Source organism: Pleurodeles waltl, chromosome 7 (assembly GCF_031143425.1).
Source record: "Pleurodeles waltl isolate 20211129_DDA chromosome 7, aPleWal1.hap1.20221129, whole genome shotgun sequence".
In the NCBI taxonomy this organism is placed as follows: domain Eukaryota; kingdom Metazoa; phylum Chordata; class Amphibia; order Caudata; family Salamandridae; genus Pleurodeles; species Pleurodeles waltl.
Window position 1 is genome coordinate 1,249,908,737 of NC_090446.1, and position 24,616 is coordinate 1,249,933,352.

Consider the following 24,616-nt stretch of genomic DNA (forward strand, 5'->3'; position numbering starts at 1 on the left):
CAATATCATGTTCAACCAGATTCATCACTGATACCATTCACAAAAGACACATCAGTACCAAATTTACAAACCATTCATCTCTAAAACCAGTCAAACCTTGTCAAGTCTTCCATTGCCAAATATCCAAACACATCAAAAGTTAATAAACCTTCACACCAAACACCAGGTACTTATCTGCATGGAGCAGAAGCTAAGAAGAAGGAAGATGACTGGTGGTTCTGGCCTTTTATTAACCTGTGGAATGTTTCAGTGTTCTGTATTCTTGAAAGTGCTGGAGTAGTGGCAATAAAGGAGTTTAATGTCTAATGTTAGCCTCTGATCTTGCCATAAGATCAGCATTTTCCATGGAGGACTTTAACAAACAGGTGATACAGAGGCTTAAGATTGGGGTTAGCCTGGAGAAGATAAAATGAGGCCAAGGGTCCAATGGAGAGCCCAATTTCACCTCCTTCATGTTGTTTTCCACCATTTCTTGTGTGAGTTCCTGAAATTTACCCCAGCTGATGGATGTTATGGGGATTGACATTTTCCAGAAAAAATCTCTGCCAGGGAAGGTTGGGTCTCAAAATTAGAGTAGATCGTGTCAATCTTCTGATGGAAAAATTCTGCTAGATCTTCACACCCCTGGGCAGAGACTGGGATATTTTGTCTCAAGGCTGCAGGCTGACATAGTTCTAGGACTATCTTCAAAAGTTCCTTCATCGAACCACTATTCTCCTCTAATCTCTTCACTATATGAGCTTTTTTTTCACTATATGAGCTTTTTTTTTTAGCTAGCCCCTGAGCTTTTTATGATAGGATTTTAATGTGCCTCTAAAGGTTGTATGATCCGATGGGATTTAGACATTCACCAGTGACACTCTAAAGCTTTGCTCTTCCTCTCGCATTCTAAGATCATTTGTGTACCATTTCTCAGAAGGAGAGGATTGCAGCGACCTCAATTAAAAGGGGTGCATCTGTCTAGTGCCTCAACTATTGAAATCTCTAAGGCCTTGACGTTTAATTCAACAGAAAGATCTGCATTGAGGTTGACTCTCCTCCATGGCCTCAACCTCACCGGAGGGGTACCATGATTGGTGGGAAGCTCATTACAAACCATGAACCTAAAGTTTATTAGAACGTGATCAGAACAACACACAGTGTCAACAGAAAGAACAATTACATATAGTGCAACACAACACTAATCAGAGTGTGGATATTTTTACTTCTAAATCAAGATTACATTGGAAAACAACAACTAACCTGAAAATATAGAGGCAATCAGTTTCATCGGACTTTAGAACTCTGATGCTGCTCTCAATAGCTTTCTCTAAGGTCATCACATGGACATAAGTCGTTCACATTTATATGGTTGAATTGAAAGATTACTATCCATCTGTGGAGTTGTTGAAAATAAAAATATTTAAAAAACTTACTAGCCACCACAACCTTTTCATGGTTCTCATCAGAATAGGTAAGGACTTTATTTAACCAGCTTAGCTGTTCTTGGCTCAATCCTCCATTAAATTGAACAAACTGAATTTCAGGAAAATCTGTAATGAAGAACAAACACTGAGCATGCCTAGAAGTAACCAAAAAGTACCATTTTGTTGATGGAAATTATGATAGCAAATTATACAATAAACAGAAAAGCAGTATGATTTGGGGACTATGTAAACAGTCCTTTTGTACCATCTGTGCACCCTGCTTAGGCCTTCCTTACAAGTTAAGGGCCAAATTCTAGTCTATGAAAAAAGTGAATAGAGTAGCTTTATTTCATCCTCAATGTGTTGCCCTGATAGATTCCGGGATGGCAAACCAAATGAAATTTATAGGGGAAAAAGGCAAAACATGCACAATTTGTTGTGTTAAACACCGATTCTGTGTATAATACCTCATTTTCCTGTTCAAAACTCAGAATCAGAATTATTTATAACATATGGTGACCAACTCACATAGGAGTAATGGCATTTACTATGTGCCACCCTGGCCTTCGTTAATGGGCTAAATTCCAATCACTGTGCAAGCATGAATTGTGTGCTGTAGTTTTCCCCTGATATATTTCAGTGGCTTAAGCCAATCAGTGCAAACATCTAGTGACCTTGGTATATATTACAAGTGATATGTACAGAATATTTATCAACTCTCTTGTTGCTATACACTTTAGTTGAAGTTAAATGGACCCGATTGAATAGGGGTATGATACATATGAGGATATGAACTAGCAGATAGTCGAATAAAACATTAATATTGAGGGTTATGATGTTGTTTTGACATGGTAGACGTGTTTTCACATGTGTGAGGTAATTTGTTGTCAGAAAAATGAACAAAACAAAAAAGTGGAATAGGTGCTTGCACAAAGTGGTCACAAGAGTGACTAGAATGAGTATGCGTAATATGTATTGGATCATTATAAGGATCAGATGGATCCAATGTTTGTATTTTAACAAACAAATAAGGATTATGAAGTATAATGACTACAAATGAGATATGGGAAATGCCATCTAATTAATTATAAAGTTGATGACTGAAATTATGATATAATAAGGTTTTTAATATATGTAATTGAATTATTGAGTTCACATATTTTGATATTGATTTTATGCCTCCAGATAGGATAAAATGAGTATTCCAATAATGGACATATATTTACCAGTTTTGAATTGAAATTAGATGATTTAACTTGATTGCAATTTATGTGTATATAATAGAATTGTGATGGTAGGTTATAGTGTATAATTTGTAAAATGTTTTGTGTGGTTTCAGCCCTGATGAAGTCCATGAGGACGAAACATGTCGGCTAATGGCTGTCTTAAATGGAAAGAATGATTAAGATAAGCAATAAACAATTAAAAAGAAAATATTGGAATATAATTGGATTACTGGGAAGCTTTGAATCTGAACATTGAAAAAAGATAATGGGATGTTATCAATTATATGAAATAAGGATCACTTTATGTGCTGAATCTTGCATGCAAGTTAATATTTTATCTGTTTTACTTAGCAGCCGTGTCTCCAGGAATGGTTACTTTTTTTCAGTTTGTAGGGTTATGGTTTTAACTGTATATTATGCATGACTAGTACATAATTAAAAATGAGTGGATGGCAGGAGTTTATGAATGAAGTGTAAAATGCATTATTAAAGTCAATCTGGTCTATTCTGTACGCAGGATCCCCAAGAGCTAACACTGTCCCCAGAGGAAATGGCTGCCTTTCAATGAGGTACTGCTATCTAGACCATTATAGTTTAGAGAACCGTGTCAACCTCCACCCTAAACAACGTTGTCTTATTTTTTATTTTATTTTTCCAATTATGTTTTCCTGTGTTTGTGTGCTTTTTACAGGTTATGACGCTGAAGTACAGTTGGCGGTGGGAGCCCTACAGCAAATCTTTGAGGCTCAAGACAACGGGCATACTGCCTCAGGATGCAGCTTCTGCAAGTAAATAAAATGAGTTCTTGTGTGAACGTTATATAAACATCAAACTTGCCAGTCCAAAAAAGCCCCATAAAAAAAACCTCCAGATGGGAACCTTATTTATTCTTTTTTTTTTCTCCAGACTCCCCAGGCAGCACACAAGGCCCTCATGCCAACATCATAAACGGTGGTAGGGTGCGCTAAAAAGACGGTCCAAAAAAGGAAGTCTACAATGCCTATTGAAGGACCTCCTATAAAGAAAGGACCCTCACAACAGAACCCATCAGGTGTGTTTTAGAAACTGTAGAGCCAAATTAATCCTAACCTTTTTGTCTCTCAGGCTGCTTTTTCCTCTAGGATATTGCAGTTATAGCAATACCTAATATGTATTTTTTATCTTTACATCATAGAGTTGTCACAAAAGATCTCTGGAGGAGCCAGCCTTAAGGCTAAGAAGACGTCAATGCCTTTAAAGTACAACACTGGGCCCTTCAAAACACAAAGACATCAGCATCAACCGAGATCAACATCATGCACCAGGACAAACCAGACGCTGGCTCTGCAGGTAGCAGTCACAGACTATGCACAGACCTTAAACACTGCACTCCTACAACAATAAAGGCTATGCCCAATACACTGAACACTTTTACAAGAACTCCACATGTGTATTGGTTTGGACATACTGACAGTCGAGCGCGTACACCCTCAGGCACACATCAGCAGGTAGTGTAAAAACCATTGGAGGGGATCTTAAGCAGTTCAACAAACCTAAAATAAATCGTCTTTCCTCAACCCCTTCGCTGCCAGGCTTTTTTCCCCTCAGGTGCTAGGCCTTTTTTTGGCTATTTTGGGCAGTTCACGCTTAGGCCCTCATAATTTTTTGTCCATATAAGCTACCCACTCCAAAATTGCGTCCATGTTTCCCAACATCCATGGCGTTCTAGAGATCTTGTGGATGCCCCTAGAGGAGACCAAGAAATTAGCCAAAATGCAGCACACATTTTGTTTAAAAAATAAAAATAAAATGGGAAAAAGGGCTCCAGAAGAAAGATTGTGTTTTTTCCCTGAAAAAGGCATCAACAAAGGGTTTGCAGTGCTAAAATCACCATCTTCCCAGCTTTCAGAAACGGGCAGACTTGAATCAGAAAACCAAATTTTTCAACAAAATGTGGCATTTTACTGGGTCACCCACCATTTTTACTATTTTTTGTGCTTTTATCTCCTTCGGGTTAGTGCCGGAAATAGGTGGGAAACCAATACTGGATCCCAGACAGCTAAACATTTCTGAAAAGTAGACAAAATTCTGAATTCAGCAAGGGGTCATTTGTGTAGATCCTTCAAGGTTTTCCTACAGAAAGTTACAGCTAAAATAAAAAAATATTGAAGTTGAGGTGAAAAAAAGAGACATTACTGTCCACATTTTCTTCTATAACTTTTTCCAGCTATGGCACATTTTTTTAACCCCTTTGCTGCCAGGCCTTTTCCCTCCTCAGCTGCCAAGCCTTTTTTGGCTATTTGGGGCAGTTCGTGCTTAGGCCCTCATTACATTTTGTCCACATAAGCTACCCACACCGAATCTGCGTCCTTTTTTTCCAACATCCTAGGGATTCTAGAGGTACCCAGACTTTGTGGGTTCCCCTAAAGGAGACCAAGAAATTAGCCACAATAAAGCGAACATTTTGTTTTTTTCAAACAAATTGGAAAAAAGGGCTGCAGAAGAAGGCTTGTGGTTTTTTCCCTGAAAATGGCATCAACAAAGGGTTTGCGGTGCTAAAATCACCATCTTCCCAGCTTTCAGGAACTGGCAGACTTGAATCAGAAAACCCAATTTTTCAACATAATGTTGGTATTTTACTGGGACATACCCCATTTTTTAAAAAAATTGTGCTTTTAGCCTCCTTCCACATAGTTACAGAAATGGGTGTGAAACCAATGCTGGATCCCAGAACGCTAAACATTTCTGAAAAGTAGACAAAATTCTGAATTCAACAAGGGGTGATTTGTGAAAATCCTACACGGGTTTCCTACAGAAAATAACAGCAGAAATAAACAAATATTGAAATTAAGGTGAAAAAAACTGCCATTTTTCTCAATGTTTTACTCAGTAACTTTTTCCTGTGATGTCAGATTTTTTAAAGCAATATACTGTTATATCTGCTGGACTCTTCTGGTTGCAGGGATATATAGGGCCTGTAGATTCATCAAGAACCCTAGGTACCCATAGCCAATAAATAAGCTGCACCTAGCAATGGGTTTTCATTCTATGCCCGGTATACAGCAATTCATTTGCTGAAATATAAAGAGTGAAAAATAGGTATCAAGAAAACCTTTGTATTTCCAAACTGGGCACAAGATAAGGTGTTGAGAAGCAGTGGTTATTTGCACATCTGTGAATTCCGGGTGCCCATACTAGCATGTGAATTACAGGGCATTTCTCAATTACACGTCTTTTTTACAGTTGTCTACCATTTGGAAGGAAAAAAATGAAGAGAAAGACAAGGGGCATTAACACTTGTTTTACTATTCTGTGTGCCCCGATGTCTCCCGATAAAAATGGTACCTCACTTGTGTGGGTAGGCCTAGTGCCCGCGACAGGAAGTGCCTCAAAACACAACGTGGACACATCACATTTCCCCAAAGAAAACAGAGCTATTTTTTGCAAAGTGTCTAGCTGTGGATTTTGTCCTCTAGCTCAGCCGGCACCTAGGGAAACCTACCAAACTTGCGCATTTTTTAAAACTAGACACCTAGGGGAATCCAAGATGGGGTGACTTGTGGGGCTCTCGCTAGGTTCTGTTACCCAGAATCCTTTGCAAACCTCAAAATGTGGCTAAAAAAATCACTTTCTCCTCACATTTCGGTGACAGAAAGTTCTGGAATCTGAGAGGAGCCATGAATTTCCTTCCACCCAGCGTTCCACCAAGTCTCCCGATAAAAACGATACCTCACTTGTGTGGGTAGGCCTAGTGCCCGCAGCAGGAAATGCCCCAAAAAACTATCTAGACACATCAAAATTATCAAATACAAACCTACCTGTTTTGGGAGGGGACGTGGGAGGCAACTGCGTTTTTGGTCCTGGGCTCAGCAGCCATCTAGGGAAACCTACCAATCCCAGACCTTTTTGAAAACTAGATACTCGAGGGAGGTGTGACTTGCATGGATCCCCCAATGATTTCTCACCCAGAATCCTCAGCAAACCTCAAATTTAACTAAAAAATCACTTTTCCCCACATTTCTGTGTGGGATCACCGCACCGGGACAAATTTCCTACCACCCAACGTTCCCCTCAGCCTCCCAGTAAAAATGATACCTCACTTGTGTAGGTGGGCCAAGTGCCTGTGACAGGAAAGAGCCAAAATCATGTTGAAATTGAGGAGGAACTAAAGCGGGTCCAAAAGGGCAGTTTGAAAAAAAAAACGTTTTTAGGCTGACAAGTGGGGCAGAATTTTTATCGGTTTAGATACAACAATGCTGGATGGTAGGAATTTTGTGGATTCCTGCAGATTCCGGAAGGTTCCATCACAAAAATGTGGGCAAATGTGTGTTTTCAAGCAAATTTGGAGGGTTGCAGGGCATTGTGGGTAAGAAAATGGTGCAGGGTGCATGTGAAGCACACCACCCTGGACTCACCCAAATGTTTAGTTTTCAGATGTGTCTGGGTCTCGTAGATTTTTCTACATGGCAGCATCCAAAAGTCCAAAAAGGGCAGCCCTCACCATTTCAAGTGGGACGATTTTGAGAGTTAGACAAGCTTTCATGGCAAAATGTAAAACCAAAACCCAAAATAATCAATGTTCTCTTGCTTGCCGCTGGGATAAGATGTTTTAGTGTGCGGGGGAGAGCTAAAGACTGTTACCTGCTTCAGTTGGGGTGGGGGCATAACCATGCCCATACTGCTTGGTAGCCACCACCCCAATATTTTATTTTAATTCCCTGGGATCTAGTAGGCTTTCTGCCCCAGCCCCCCCCACCCCCGGACTTGATTGGAGTAACTGCCCCATCTGCCCACTGGTGGGCAGAAGAACTTTGTCCCCATTTCTTTGGCGTGGGGGTATGACCATACCCCCACCCCCTTTTTAAAAAAAAAATCTTCCCTGGTCTCTGCTTGGTTTTCTGCCTCCCTTGAGGGAAGATGGGCCTTTCAAAAATTGACCGATATGCCCCCAAGGAGGGCATAAATGGCCAACAGTAATGTGCCCCCATGGGGAGCGACCCTTGCCCAAGGGGCTACCCCCCTAAACAAAACACACATACCAATCCCTTGTGCCTAAGTGGTTTCTGCCCCCGCGGCGGCAGATCAGCCTAATAGAAATAGGCCGATTTGCACCCAAGGGGGACAGAATTGGCCTAAAATAAATTTGGCCCCCAGGGGAGCAACCCTTGCCTAAGGGGTCGCTCCCCATCTGTACATTTTTTTTTAAAAAAATCCCTGGTGCCTAGTGGTTTCTGCCTCCCTTGGGGGCAGATCGGCCTAATTGGAATAGGCCAATCTGCCCCAAAGGGAGGCAGAAAAGGCCTAAAATTAATTTGCCCCCAGGGGAGCGACCCTTGTCTAAGGGGTCACTGTCCTTGATTGAAATTGGCAAAAAAAAAAAATCCCTGGTGTCTAGTGGTTTGTGCCCCCCTTGGGGGCAGATTGGCCTAAGAAAATTAGGCTGATCTGCCCCCAAGGGGGGCACAAATGGCCTAAAATAAAATTGCCCCCAGGGGAGCGACCCTTGACTAAGGGGTCGCTCTCCATTAGTAAAAAAAAAAAAAAAAAAAATCCCTGGTGCCTAGTGGTTTCTGCCCCCCTGGGGGGAGGAATAGGCCGAAAAATAATTTGCCCCCCAGGCAAGCAACCTTTGCCTAAGGGGTCACTCCCCACATGTGAAAAATGATTTACAAAAATTATCCCTGGTGTCTAGTGGGCTTCTCAGGGCACTCGCAGGTGTGGTGGAGAGTTCAGAAGCAACAGCAGCTGCCGCGCATAGTGGGCCTTCTTGTGTAGACCCGGAGAGTTGTAACCACCTGTGCAGCAATCACCTGTTCCCAGCCACAACTTCCTACGCCCCTGCGGCCAAGAGCTATTAATACCACCATTTAACTTCCCCATTCCCTAAGTCCCCAATTACACCACAGGGAGCGTACGATGTAGACAATGTAGACGTGCCTTGGTCTTCCCCAGCCTCAACATAGTAGCAGGTCACAAAATCTGGGTTTTGGAACCCCTTAAAGTGAGTAACAGGCCTCTGAAGCACCTGGCTGTTCTCATTGGGGCCCTGTTTTTTTTTTTAACTGTCCTGGCCCACCCGTTCAGAAAGAGGTTATTGATGTTAAAAGCGGAACTGGCGCCAGTATGCCTCAGGGTAATATGCACCCCTAATCTAACGCCACAAGTAATGCCTAAAAATATGATGTTTTGGACCACAACCGGGTACTAGAGACATATATGAAAGAAATACATCAGACTGTTAGAAAGCTAAAATCCAGATTGAACTCCAAAACCTTAAAACTGGGGAAGGCGGGGCGTGAAACCATGTCCTCCAGAGCCACCCAGAGGGAGATAATTCAGAGGTTGGAAAGGTGTAGAAGGGAGGTGGTACAGTCTTGAGAATCAGAAGCTGTAGACATAGGCATTATACCAGCATGACTAGGCATGTGGCGCACCCTAAAGAGTGCAGGATACGCATTAATTAATAAGGTCGTCGAGAAAACTAAATATAAAAAGAAGACCTGTGATATACTCATTAAAGTTCTATGGTTCTTATGTGCGCTCAAAAACAAAAAGCCGCTCGAACATCCCCCCCCCCCCCCCCCAACACTGCTACAGTGACATTAAAAAAAAACAAGCCCAGCTGGGCCTCAAAACATAAAGTTAGGTGAGAACATCACAAACATTGGGTGTTTTAGGACATCCAGGCTGTAGTAGGTGAAGTTGCAAGGACACAGACCATCAATACAACAGCGACTGTTCAAATAGGATATGGGACGTTACCTAAAAACAGGTGGGTTTGTGAGAAACAGAAGTGGACTAATAGCGCTAGACACCATAGGCATTTGATAAGGAAATTAAAGAAAGCCAAACTACAGCCCTCATTATGACTTTGGCAGTCTTAATGCAAGACCGCCAAAGCCACAGGCGCCAGAAGACCACCACTGCTAGCGGTCTTCCGCCCACCATATTGCGAGTACTGCTGGATTTCTGCCACATTTTGGGCGGAAATCCAGCAGTAGTCATGCTGACGGGCAGAGGCGCTGGGGCAGTTCCACCACCGGCCCTGCCCCGCCAGAAGGACTCTGCCTGCTGTATTATGTGTAATAATACGGCATGGCGGTGTCCTGATGGCAGGGTGCTGCAGGAGAGGGAAACGCCTGTTCCCTGCCAGACGACCTCCTTCCCGGACAATGTAAGTCAATCGTCTGACAGGGGAGGGGGTTGGGAGGGTGGGGGGTGTTGTGTGTGCGTGTGTGTGTGAGTGGGTGTTGTCTGCGTGTGTTCATGTATGTGTGTATGAGTGGTTGTTATGCGTGTATGAATGGTGAAGTGAGTGCATGTATGAAGGTAAGTGTGAATGCATGTGTCTATGCGCGTATCAGTGTTTTAGTGAATGCAATTATGGATGCATGTTAGTGAATGCGTATATGTCAGTGTTGGTGAATGAGGATATGTGGGGTACATGTGGGTCTCTGTGTGCATGTATGTGGAGGAGTGGAGGGAGGGGCGCTGTACCTGGTGGGGGAGGGAGATTGGGGGGTTATTGTGCTTGCTGAGGAGGGGGAGTCGTCTGCCAGTGACAGGGAAGAATATCCCTGTCACCGGCAGCCTTTCTGCCAGGGTTTTTCGTGGCAGTGCTACCACTGCGGAAACCCTGGTGGAAAGTCGGCTCCTAATACTGCCAGTGGTCTTCTGTGGATCGCTGAGTCGGAGATGTTCATCTGCGGCTCAGCGGGTCCCACTGCCCTGGCGGTATGAGCAGAGATGTGGCGGATTGGCAGAGGCGAACCTACCACACTCATGATATGGCAGTCTTCCCCGCCAGCCCGTTGGTGGCAAAACCGCCACCATGGCCATGGCGGTCAGTAGATCTCCAGGGTCATAATGAGGGCCTATGTGTTACAAGAAGGCTTTAAAATACACCAACGCGAACCCTAGTCAGCTACCCCAGAATGATACCCCAGGGAGCAGACCATCCAGCAGCGATCCTCAAGCTGACGATTCCGAACCTGTGTTTTTAGAGTGTTAAAAGGTACAGTCATACTGTAGAACAGTTTAGTGCTACAGAGCACTACGAGGAATTCAGGTGTGTTAACCTAAACAGCATAAATTCCTCTGATCACAGTGTTTTAGCCATCCACCAAGCTGTACAAACACTCATAGAAAGGTTGTTACACCCAAGTACCACAGATTACTTCCAACTGCGCTTTCAGGAGCACAGTATTGTCAGTCCATTGTTCACCCGGCGGACACCCAGTGATGTGTTTGACACTGTGGAATTTCTAGAAAACATCTGTAACCTGTTGCAGAGTATGGCAGAAATAGTAGCATACGGGAACTTGAGAGTCATTGCCCTCATTGTTCGGGCAGTGAGGGTGGTGTTTCCAGACCAGTAAAGGGTATCTTGTATGGTAAAATCATTGGTAAGAAACATCGTTGGTTGCTCAACTTTAACACAGGGGTATCCAACACGTGTCTGGGGGCTAGCATAATGGGGTTACTGATGGATGGCACTACACCAATGCTCATAATATGTCTAGAGTGGCTGAAGCCCATCGGGCGCTTGAAATACTGCATGACAGAATGGTCTGTTTTGGGGATCTAGGGTTTTTGAGAACTATTTTGCCGTTACTGTAAGCATTCTTTACCACAACGGTTCCTGCAAGTACTTAATAACCGGGGAGTGTACAAAAAACAAGACCGTTTATGTTCTCCATCATGAAAATCATTTTTATGGTATTTTGGTATTTTGAACCTGAAGGGTTTTCTGGGATCCAAGTACGTGTGCCCCCATTGTATCCATATCTACAGCACACAGGGAACTCACCAATGTGAAATGAACTGTAAAATGTGTCAGAGGGGCGGGTGTATTGAGGTAGCTGAGCAGAAGGTATGTGTTGCATGTGTAATCTGTTTTGTCGTGCGCAAAACTGCTTGAGCATACACAACAGGCTTGTTTGTTGCCTCTTTAAAACAGACTGCAGGGGCTACAGGCGTTACGTCGCCTGTGACCATATGCAAAGGCATGAAATGTAAGGTGTCTTTTCAGGCTGTGTACACCAGCCTAATTATATTTATGTTCATCATTTAATTTCAGATGACAACTGTAAGTTTGAATGGCGCACATGCGTGATTGATTTCCTTACCACTTTCATTTAGCCAAAATTCATAGGGTATACTATGATAGCTCATGACTCTAAAGCGTACAACTCTTTTATGTTGCAGACCATGATTGATGAAAGATGGCTCATCACCCGGGGCTCCAAACTGATGCTGGTAACGGTGGTGCCTTTTCAAATAAGGTTCATCGACACCCTAAATTTACTTCCTATGAAATTCAGCAAATTACCAGAAGCCTTTGGTTTCCCAGGGTGTAAAGGTTATTTCCCTCACGTTTTCAATACCTGAGCCAATCAGAATTATTAGGGAACCCATGTCTCCGCCTAACAGCTATGGTGTTTGAGTATATGATGCCAGCGGAGAAAGAGAGCTTTCTACAGTGGTATGGTGAAAACCGTGAAAATAACTTTCATTTTCAACCGAGCTGAAAGCATACTATCAGGCTGATGTAATGATCTTATGAAAAGCCTGAAACCTTTTCGTAGACGTAGTGGTGGAGATGACCAAACGGGTGATGGTTTTGAAGCCCAACACCCCCAGATGGCAAAGACCGTAGAATACATAGAGCCTTTCCAAAATATCACGCTTTCTTCCATGTGTATCTCTATCTACAAACACATGTTTTTAAAACCATACAGCACAGTTCTAGTACCACCCCGGACCTCAGAAGCGTTAATTACCCCCTTTATACCATGGCTAATTACACATCTCTGACAAGGAAAACTTCTCCATTCACCACGCCACACAGGGTGGTGAATACCGCTTGGGGCCTAATTATCTTGATTGTTATGCCGTAATTACCGGTGTGCTAATGACCTTTCAATACAACAGATATTTTTACCATGGTTGTCCTCGTTGTTACAAACCCCATTAGTTTACCAGGCTACTGGGCACCAAGTTTGAGCATTTACACTGTCGTACTCTGATGAAGGCGCAATATCGGATGCGGAGCTCGTGGCTTTCATTAACAGTCGCCAGTTACCCAAGCCTATGGAGCCCCGTGATGCCTTATTTGGGGGGTCGTACAAATGCTGTGAGTGAGGGTGAGAATATACACTATTAAGATTTCACACGTCTGTATCCGTTTGTTAACAAGCAAAAGATATACCCTGTAGGCCACCCCACCACCATATACATGGACTTTAAACCCACTGGCGAATACTTTAGGCTCATTAAGTGCCAAATCTTCCCGCCCACCAGCTTTATTTCCCTGTGCTACCATACAGAGTCAACAGTAAGCTAATGTTCCCACTATGTCGTACATGCACTGAAAGTAAATAGACTAGCGAGTGCAGACACAGTGAAGAGCAAAGGATGCTGACCGGTACATGGTGTAGCACTGAGGTACAAAACTCCCTAGAGAAAGGATACCAACTTGATAAAATAGTTGAAATTTGGCACTTAGAAAAGAGTGGTGCTGTTGTACTTTCAAACTATATCAACCTATTTCTAAGAGACAAATAGGAGGCTTCAGGGTTTCCAGAATGATGTGTTAATGAGACCTTTAACCAAAAGTACATAGATGACTACTGTGCTCACGAGGGTATACGATTGAGACCCAGGTTCATCGAGGTCAACCCTGCCCATCGGCAGTTGGCCAAACTCTGCCTAAACTACTTATGGGGGAAATTCGCACAGTGTACGAACTTGTCAAACATGACCATAATAACAGATCCTGACAAGTTGTTTAAGTACCTATTTGCCCCATGTTATGAGGTGTCCAGTTGCGAGTTTATCGATGATGAGACTGCAGCTCTGTTTGGAAGTACACAAATGAGTACCCCATGACGTGTAACAATATAAACATATTCATAACCTGTTTCACAACCGCTCACACCCGTTTAGAGCCTTACAGAGTGGTGGATAAACTACTAGACAGTTGCCAGTATCATTATTTTTGTGAGTAAAGTAGGGGATGAAGACCCTCCATTACGTGATTATCTAGGAAATCTGATCACCGGACTACAAAAGGACGAGTACATTGTGGAGTTCATCTCATCAGCCCACAAAACCTATTAGTATAAAACATCAAACAATACTATGTGTATGAAAATCAAAGGCATCACCTTAAATGTCAGCAATACAATCAAAATCAATGTTGACAGTCTAAAGGATCTGGTGAACGAATACGCTATGTCAAACGCCCATGAAAATAATAAAGCAATTGTTGTACAGCAGCCTAACGTAGTGCGGTCCAAAAAACGGTGGGAAATCACAACCCAGCCTTGACATAAAACCTTACATGTAGTGTTTGATAAAAGGGTCCTGAGGCAGACTACAAAACCCTGCCATACGGTTATTAAAGGTTCATTAGACTCTCAAATCCCCACGACTATGGGCACCGATTTGCAACATCCATTCTCCTGCGGTAAAAGATATTTTTATAAAAATGTTGGTAGAACATGCTCCCAATGCTTTATACCAAACCCCTAGCAATATGGGATGGCTTTATTCTTGCTGGCAAGATCTTTATATGGAACTATCCCTATGCTTCCCTCACATCAAATTTATAGAAGGCATACCTAGTACTCTCAATGACGATGCACTCTTACCTACACACCTAGTAAACATGGTGATTGTAGACAATCTTATGCATGAGGGTGGTGATCATCCCAAGATAGAAAAAGCCTTTACCCAATATTTACACCATTGTAATCTAAGCATATGCTATATAGTGCAGAACTTGTTTTACGAGGGTAAGAGCAGCCGTTCTATAACTCTTGAAATGCTGATCTTTACTCCAGAGCTCTTCAAAACATGTTACAATATTACAAGCAGTGGTACTCTGAAAAAAAGCATGCTGAGTCTATATACGCCTGACTCTGAACCATCACCACCAGCCCACACAGCGTCTCAGGATCAACAGCCCCCACAACCATTGACACCATCACCCTCATCCTCAGACATCTTTATGAAGACCTTTTACAAAATATGTCAGAGGTACAGAGGGGCTGCACAAATGTTACTAAGTAAAATGGCAGCTTCTAAAGATCTAACCTCGTGGAACGATCAGGGTAAATTACTCTGCAGATGGCAGCCAGTTGTTGGGTCTTATACGTACAGTTGTTTTTAAATCCGTCCCTGGGATGCTAATGCCCACATTTATCCCCCGGCTATCCCCCTCTTGGAACACATTGCCTCTTCCTTTGGAACCTAAAAAGACATCGTCCAAAAGGAACATGTGGTTAAATATGTGATTCTTTTTCAGCCTTTTGTTCCTATGTTTATGTGTTACACTATTTATGTGTCTTGTTTTACAATGGATAATGTATTGAGTAATTACTCTTTCATCATTTCGTTTCTTTAGTATGTTTGACTGCTTAATGCTTGTACTAAAATTATTTGTAATAAGCACTTTTTACCTTATCCAACATGCTTCTGTCATCTTTTACAGTTTTTTTTTTACAAATGTGTGTCCTTTCAGTAGAATGAAAATGTATAGTCTGATTTCGAGTTTAAATTCTTTTATTGTAGACATTTATCTTTAAACGCATATATGCATTACGTGGCCTTTAACTTTTGACAAACACTGTATTCTGTTTTAACAGAGTTCACTGTATGCTTGCCATTTTCTTTTACATACTTCACAACAATATGGTAATTGTTTACAACATCGCCGGATATAGATTTAGAAAATTTCTAAATATCATACCCTCAGACATTTTACTAATAAAATATATACAGTGCTCCCCACATGTGATGGCTACAGAATCCTGAACCCACATCTTGTTATACTCTAGCCTAGCAGCAGCTTTTTCATATACTTGAATACAGGTTTTGTATAGATGCTATGCTTGGAAAATGCCGCTGAACTGTCAAACACTGTAACCTTGTTGATATCCAAAAACATTCCCACCCAGTGTGTTCCACCCTTGTAATGCAGATCTGTGTTAAAGATTAGCGAGCGTGATCTCTCTACACCTATTTCTGTGGGTAGCCTGTCGCTTGGGAAAACATTTAAAAAGTATTTCTTAGCGTATTTATGCCAGTTAAACAACTCACATATTAGCACAGTGTCCGTTTTACAATACATTAAAGATAGTCAGATTGACGGGCGTGGTTGACTTGGATGATGCTGCCAAATACAGAGAATACAATTATGTTCACATTGGTAGCCAGGGGTTGACTAAAACGTATTTCAGCTTTTAGATTTGTGTTTTTGGTCAAATTATAGTGATCACTGACTTCCATGTCGGGCGTCAGATTGAAAGCGAACAGTGTGTAGCCAGCCACATATCCTTCTCTTGATACAACAACACCTGAGTCCCTCAAATGTTTCCCTGTTATTGACACCAGCCCAAGATAGTCCCTGATAAAATTAGCTGTTCCAAAACTCAGTGTGTATGGCTTTGCTGGAATCACCACCCCCTTGTGTACCAACGCCACATAGTTGATGTTGTGTTTGAAAATTGAAAGGGTTTGAGTTATACAGGCTGCTAAAAGCTGCACTGTCCACAAACCCTATGATAACAAGTTTCAATAGCTGTCCCAGAAATAAATGTTGCTGTTGTGTTAATCTGGTACCAGCTGGATTGTTGTATATCTTCAGAGCTACCCTTTCCACAGCATACTTGGAGTTCGATAGCTGTAAGGCCTCAACGTGAGCCAGTCTGACGCTTCGTCATACTTTCACTCTCTTTACAAACTGGCAGACAGTATAACAAGTTGACACTGTTCCACATCCCCAATGATGAGACAGAATGAGTCTTTGTTGCAGGTTAGTTTCATCTTAAGATTGATGCCATTGACAAGTAGTTAATCTTGGTAGAAAAGTAGAAGGTCAAACTGTCTACTGCCTGCGGCGAAGCTTGCTCTTTTTACAAAACCCTGATTGTGACTGTCCAACGCCCTAGCTTCAAAATGGCCATAAGTATCTTTGTAGAAGAATCCCGGTGAAAGCTGGTTGTCCAGGGCTTCACGTCTAGAATACTCTCAATGTATGCCCTGTACATGTTATCATTTTGCGTGAAAAGCTGATCGCCAAGGGTGATGTCCACCTGATTTAACATGGTTGCGACGGGGTAAGCAATCGTCACAACTTTAGCGTTGTTCGCTATGTTTGAACCATCTGCTTTTACAATTTTACAGATGAGGTGCAGCAGCGTATTGATGAGATCTAGATACATATCGGTTGACCCTGACACAAAAAACTGTATCGTCATCAAAGGCGGCAAAGCGGCTATACCTCCACGAAAAACTGTTTTCGAATCTAGTCTGCATGGGTTTTAGAGAAAACAGGTCTAACTCTGATTTAGCGCATTCACCCGATGCACAATGTACAAAAGCCATGTTTGCATGATGTTCCGTTTAAAAAAAATATTTACCTTAGCGCCCTGTCTCTTCTTCTTCTTCGAAGCTCTCTTCCGACTTATGGATCTTCTTTTGTCAGCACTTTTTGAAGATTGGCGTCTTTGTGACCCCCTGCACTTTGAAACCCCATGCTTCCTTTTAACACATGTGCAAGACTTGTACCTCAGCCCTGCTCCTTCTTGAGGTAGCTTATTCATACGTTCAACAAACGAAGACGTCACAAAACCCACCACGTCCTGAGCCATGTTCGTAGCAGCCGCTTTGACGCGTGGCTTAGTAATTATGTAGCCTCTTCTCAAGAACGGCATGGCTCTTCTAAAACAAACTACAGGAGAAGCCCCCCAAATCGGGCCGTATAAAGTATGGTGGTGTGGCTCCATGTCCAGCCTGGTTTCTATAATAATCCCTATATATAGAGGGGTCACCGCATGTTTTCATAATCACCATGATGACTTGTTAATAGTCATTGTCGCGCCACGGTCTCAAATGAAGTTTAACAATAACTTTCCCATATTTAAAGGTCTCCGGCTCAGCCTGGTTGTCGTCGATCATTATCACAATGGTGTCAAAATGATTTTGAGAAATTGATACGTAGTCAGGTTTGTTGTAGTGTATATTGACCACTATGTTATTTTCACCCTTCACCTGGACCCATCTTAGCAACAGCAACTCTACGATGTTGCTATACATGTAGTGTATAAAAACCGCCGTTAATATCGGGCATGATGGGTCTGGTTCTAATTGACTTTTGATATGTTGCACTGTTCTAAAACCCTTCTTAATTTACCTCAACAGTTAAACATGGTATCGCGATTCGGAGCTTTAAGAAACATCTTCCTTCTAATGCTATCTGAATATTTGTGTACGTTTCAATGCTGGCTATGGTTTCTTTTTAGGCCTTCGTTCACCGCGGTAACAGATGGGTAATGACTGTGAGGAAATCTGGCACGAATATTTGTGTACGTTTCAATGCTGGCTATGGTTTCTTTTTAGGCCTTCGTACACCGCGGTAACAGATGGGTAATGACTGTGAGGAAATCTGGCATAGATGGTCAAAGCGTCCTGAGCACGCTTTATATTAAATATGGCATCATACGTTGAAAACGTATTACATCTTCTAGGGTCTGGGTTTCTGTTAGGGCTACCTCCCAATGCCCTTTCAGGTCTACGGGTTTAGCCAATTTCACTGTGTAATTAGAAATTTGATTGTCAGGGAACATGTCCCTTGAGGTGTAGGACAGCAGAGTGATATAAAATGCTGTTGTCTCCATTATGTTGTCTACAACGAGACCCCGCCGTACTCACACAACCTGCATGGAACTGGCCAACATCTGAATGTTAAATTTCTTGGCCCACTCCCATCATTTGACAAAAATCTATTGGTTAGAACTGCTACCTTTCCTTTTCACAATCTTTTCGACCCTGTACACCCTGTGAGGATCATTAGGTACCTTCTGTAGCTCCTCCTTGTAAAAGAAGCCAGACAACTTTTCCCCAGCATAGTCCTTTAGCTTGAAAATATATCCATCGTCTTTAAGCTCCGCACTTTCAACTATAAATATCTCGTCACTAAAGTCTGTTGTTAGCCCTTCGTAAAGACCCCTTTCAATTTTGAAACCCTAACATGGTTGCCTTCTTTTAAAAGAGGCTTCTTTAACCTGCAGCGATCTGACTCCCCTACACAGTTCTCCACGCCTTTAGCAAATTATCAGTTGTTACCTCTATGGGTGCCGTTTCGATGGTTTTGTGGTAAGTGGCGTTATAAACATCTATAAAAGCCTGTAGAACATCCACGTATCTGTAGGTGTTATAAGCTGTAAAATATATCCACATCTTAGACTTTAAGGTTCTGTTAAAACACTCTATAACAGCTGCTTTTACCTCAGTGTGCATTATAAAATGTTTAACATTGTGCTGCTTTAATAATTTCTGAAACGCTTTTTTCAAAAATTATTTTGCAGCGTCTTTTTGAGGGGTTCGCCCCTTCCTGAAGATGGCTTTAAAGGCTTCGTTCACACTGGTCCCACTTTTATCGCTTAACGCTTCTGCATAGGCATCCTTGGATAATACATTTATAACCGTTAATATGTTTCGAGCACCGTTATTATGCTTTGCTAACTCTTGAAGACTCATTATGTCCGCCTGCCATTGATAATCTACTTGCGCATTAACGATGGTAGGTCTTCTCTTAAAACGCTTCCGGGTGGGTTTATGGAGTGAATATGCCTCTTTCTCAGATAACCAAGTCTTCAGCAGTGCTGTTTACCGGTTCATTTTAAACTAGAGCCCTTCTAAACACCGCTTCCGCACCCCCGAAGTTACCGACCCCTCTTGTATAGTAGAAAAGCTTCCTTAATCCACCACCTGACATGTTATCAGCTGTTACAAACCATAAAATGAATGACTCCGGTTTTGTGTAAGGCCAATTTATTAAAAATAACAAATATTAGCACAGCATAAAAGCAACATACTTTACAGTTTCTAGCTACCGGTCTTATGAACGTCATTGTTGGACAGTTTGTTGACTTTTCACACGTATACATAGTATGAAACATGCTACCTACATTACTAAAGGCCATGGCGCTAATCGGCCTCACCGTCACAAGTTTTGCAATTTTTATAGATATACACTCGATAGCTCTAGACACGACTCCCCGCTCACCCCTTCAGTAAGTTTGTACACTCAGGATACTGATAGCATTCATAAGTTAATACAGTTCTAGGCCGGATAATACAAAACCCTTATTTGTGAAATAAACATCGGTCAGAATCTCCAAGGCTGTGAATAACACGGTTGTCGGCAAAAGTCTTAACTCCCATGTACGCCCTTTGTACACGCTCCAGTATTTATCCGTTGTAGGCATCCACGTGTTGATAAATCATTTGGTTATACATTCAGGACTGTCGCACAGCATCGTAGCTGTCGGCTCAGAAATGTTCAGATAATCCAGAGTTACAGGGTGTATTTCAGCTATTCTTTCTTTAATGAGCACATATATCATTCTGGCAATGCACATGTATCCGGGGTATAACTCATAGACATCTTGCATTGCAACATTCTGATGATCATCCTAAAAGTGAGTAAGTATGTAACGTTAAATAACACAGTCATGACCCGCTACCCTCAGACTCTGCATGTTTTAAAACAGTCTTCAGGGGCTAAAGAGCTGATTCTTCTATTTTTCTCATAAATATCGCACATTCATCTTTCTAAGACCCTTTCTATCAATTTCTGTCAAAATAGGCACACATACCCTGCATACGCGAGTTTTGAGCTTGGCGTCGCTTGCGTATCAGATCTCCTTGAGTGCCGTTGACAAGACCTTAACCATATCAGCCTGGACATTTCTTTTCCTCTGACAGCCCGTACACCACCCTTAACAACTTATATACCTTGAACGGGTCTAACCTGCTACATATATAGCGAATTGTTCTTGATGTGTATGACTCGTATAGACACTTGTGAGCCTCCTGTTGTGGATCATTAATTGTATGCCCGTAACAAAGGTTATAATAGTCACGTTTAACACAGGTGTTCATGTTGGAAAGTGGATTATTGGTAAGCGCAGGCAAATACCTACACTTAGCAATAGGCCACTAACCTCCACTTAGGTCGAGTTAGGTCTCAATAAATTAAAACCAGCTTAATCCTTCGTAGACTGGCAATGAGCAACAAGGCTTAACAAGTGTGTAAAGCATTTAAAAATCACAAAACAGTAAATAAGTAAAACACAATAAAAATTCAACACCAATTTATAAAAATAGATTACATATTTATCTTTAACCCCTTAGCTGCTGGGCCTTCCGCCTGCCCCAGGGCTGAGCCCTTTTTTGGCTATTTGGAGTTCACACTTGGGCCTTCGTAACTTTTTGTCCACATAAGCTACAAACGCCAAATTTGCGTCCTTTTTTTTCCAACATCCTAGGGATTCTAAAGGTACCCAGAGTTTGTGGGTTCCCCTGTAGGAGTACAAGAAATTAGCCAAAATACAGCAACAATTTCGTTTTTTTTTTTTTTTTTAAATGGGAAAAAAGGGCTGCCGAAGAAGGCTTGTGTTTTTTTCCCCTGAAAATGGCATCAACAAAGGGATTTGTGGTGCTAAAATCACCATCTTCCCAGCTTTCAGGAACAGGTAGACTTGAATCAGAAAACCACATTTTTCAACACAATTTTGGCATTTTACCGGGACATTCCCCATTTTTACTATTTTTTGTGCTTTCAGCCTCCTTCCATTTAGTTACAGGAATGGGTGTGAAACCAATGCTGGATCCCGGAAAGCTAAACATTTCTAAAAAGTAGACAAAATTCTGAATTCAGCAAGGGGTCATTTGTGTAGATCCTACAAAGTTTCCCTACACAAAATAACAGCTGAAATAAAAAAAAAATTGAAATTGAGCTGAAAAAAACATCCATTTTTCTCCAGGTTTAACTCTGTAAATTTTTCCTGCAACGTCAGATGTTTGAAAGCAATATACCGTTACGTCTGCCGGACTCTTCTGGTTGCGGGTATATATAGGGCTTGTAGGTTCATCAAGATCCCTAGGTACCCAGAGCCAATAAATGAGCTGCACTTTGCAATGGGTTTTCATTCTACCGGGTATACACCGGGTATACAGCAATTCATTTGCTGAAATATAAAAAGTTAAAAATAGGTATCAAGAAAACCTTTGTAGTTCCAAAATGGACACAAGATAAAGTGCTGAGAAGCAGGGGTTATTTGCACATCTCTGAATTCCAGGGTACCCAAACTAGCATGTGAATTAAAGGGCATTTCTCAAATAGATGTCTTTTTTACACACTGGCTTACATTTGGAAGGAATAAATGTAAAGAAAGACAAGGGGCAATAACACTGGTTCTGCTATTCTGTGTTCCCCTAAGTCTCCCGATACAAATGGTACCTCACTTGCGTGGGTAGGCCTAATGCCTGCGACAGGAAACGCAACATGGACACATCATACTTTTACATTGAAAATTGACGTGTTTTTTGGAAAGTGCCTAGCTGTGGATTTTGGCCTCTAGCTCAGCCGGCACCTAAGGAAACCTACCAAACCTGTGCATTTTTTTAAACCAGAAACCTAGGGGAATCCAAGATGGGATGACTTGTGGGGCTCTCGCCAGGTTCTGTTAACCAGAATCCTTTGCAAACCTCAACATTTGGGGACAAAACACTTTTTTCTCACTTTTCGGTGACAAAAAGTTCTGGAATCTGATTGGAGCCACATATTTCATTCCACCCAGTGTTCCCTCAAGTCTTCTGATAAAAAAGGTACCTCACTTGTGTGGGTAGACCTAGTGCCCACGACAGGAAATGCCCCAAAACACAACATAGACACATCACATTTTCCCAAAGAAAACAGAGCTGTTTTTAGCAAGGTGCCTAGCTGTGGATTTTGGCCTCTAGCTCAGCAGGCACCTAGTGAAACCTACTAAACCTGTGCATTTTTTAAAACTTGACACCTATGGGAATCCGAGATGGGGTGACTTGTGGGGCTCTCACCAGGTTCTGTTACCCAGAATCCTTTGCAAACCTCAATATTAGGCAAAAAAAAAAAAAAACTTTTTCCTCACATTTCGGTGACAGAATGTTCTGGAATCTGAGAGGAGCCACAAATTAAAAATTGTACCTCACTTGTGTGGGTAGGCCTAGTTCCCACGACACTAGGTACAGGCACTCAAGTGGGGTAGTGTTTTTATCAGGACAGGTGGGGAAACGCTGGGTGGTAGGAATTCTGTGAATCCCAGCATATTCCAGTAGTTTGTGTGACAGAAATGCAAGAAAAAAATAGAGTTTTTATTCAACATTTCAGCTTTGCAGGGTATTCTGGGTAAGAATCCACACAAGTCACAACTCTGTGGACTCCCCTGGATGTCTAGTTATGTTTCCCTATATGGTCGTCAAGCCCAGGACCAAAAACACAGGTGCCTGCCTTACAAAACAAGTTTGTTTTTGTGATAATTCTGATGTCTCCACAATACGATTTGGGCGGAGGAATTGGGGGCTGAACTAAATTGGGGAGCTCTCAAGAGAGCACTGTGTCTGTGCTTGCAGCCACATGCACCTGCTCTCTGGGTTGGGCTAACCCGCTATTGTCCCGTTGCACAGACTATGTCTGAGAAGGGACAGCAGGACTGTCCTCATCACCCCCCTCATAATCACTGGAAGAAGAGTTATTGAATGGGACTCTACCGACTGAAAAATCACTCCCAGAGTCTGCGCCATTGTCCTATCCCTCAGCAGCTGTCTCAGTATCTGCTGTCTCAGTCTCTTATCCTACATCAGAGCTGTCCTCTATAACCTGGGTGAGGGCTTGAGCAGCAGTCGTCCAACGAGATGCCATCTCTGCTACTGGCTAAACTGTTGCTCTAAAACACTAGCCTACGTAGACAGTCACAGAATTGCTGGTGTGTGTGTCTGTGTGTGTGTGTGTGTGTGATACCTGCAACAGTAGAGGTCACCTTACCTTCGCTTCTTCCCTCAATCAGCACATTCTTTCAAGAGACTCAAAAAAACACACACTATTACTTCACCTTGTCACATACCAATTGTCACACTCTTTAGCACCTCTAGCACCCAGTCGAACAATCATTATGGGTGCTCCCACTTATATGACCTCCTCCTCGGATTCCCTCACAACCACCCAGCAAAAGTGCCCTTCATCTCTCCATAGCACCCCGCACATACATTTTATTTGTATTATAGCGCAGGTAATGGCTGACTTTACTAACGTACTCAGCTATTTACATAAAATACAGATTTGATCTTTGCAGTAGGCATATAAACCTTCTGCGCTACTTTATGGCATCAAAACTGCCACTAGACAAAAGTCTGATCCTTTTGTAGCAGAAACATAATCACAAAACTTACTTGACTTTTTTACTACTGCCTAAAAGCTACAGTTGAAACGCGTCAGTTGAAGTATGTGCATTGCTTTGAAGACGCAAGACAACGGGTGGCGAAATATATATGTATATATATATATATATATACACACACACACATGTATGTATATATATATATATATATATATATCACTTTTATATGTGGGTCCGGTTTTTCTGGGGGCCAATCGCATCCCCCAGGGAAACCACACATGCATTGACAAAAGTGATCTATATACATTTAGATCTATATATATATATACATATCGGTCTATATAGATATGTATATCTATCTATCTATCTATATAGATAGATATATCTATCTACATATATAGATCTATCTACTTATTTTATATATATATATATATATATTTATTTATAGATCTATATATTTTTTTAGTAGCTGTATGGTATTCATGCGCAATCGTGCCCTCCCCAGGGGACACATGCCTTTTTAAAAAAAAAAAAAAATGTGGCCACTTCCTGCTCCAATGGAGAAAACAAAACAGTGACGTCAGTGTGCCTTGCTGCGTGCAGACGTCACAAAGGGGTTGGTGGGGGGAGGTGGGGGGATACACGGGTGTCTCCTGGGGTATTTTTAGATGTTTGTTTTTTAAAAACCCTCCCTGGTGTCAGTCACTGGTCGTGACCCGCACCAGGAAGGTAGTGTGGCCGATGCCCACACTAAAGAGGTTAAAATGGCACCAATATG

At 42.0% G+C, this 24,616-nt stretch overlaps 1 protein-coding gene across 2 annotated transcripts in view; it reads right to left on the reverse strand.

The window, feature by feature from the left end:
* LOC138246128 (manganese-dependent ADP-ribose/CDP-alcohol diphosphatase-like) overlaps positions 1–24,616 on the reverse strand; it is a 54,983-nt gene that overhangs the window by 12,138 nt on the left and 18,229 nt on the right. For both annotated transcript variants that reach the window (XM_069200395.1, XM_069200393.1), the window contains exon 3: positions 1,416–1,532. In XM_069200395.1, the coding sequence (XP_069056496.1) occupies positions 1,416–1,532 (117 nt within the window). The remainder of the gene's footprint in view (positions 1–1,415; positions 1,533–24,616) is intronic.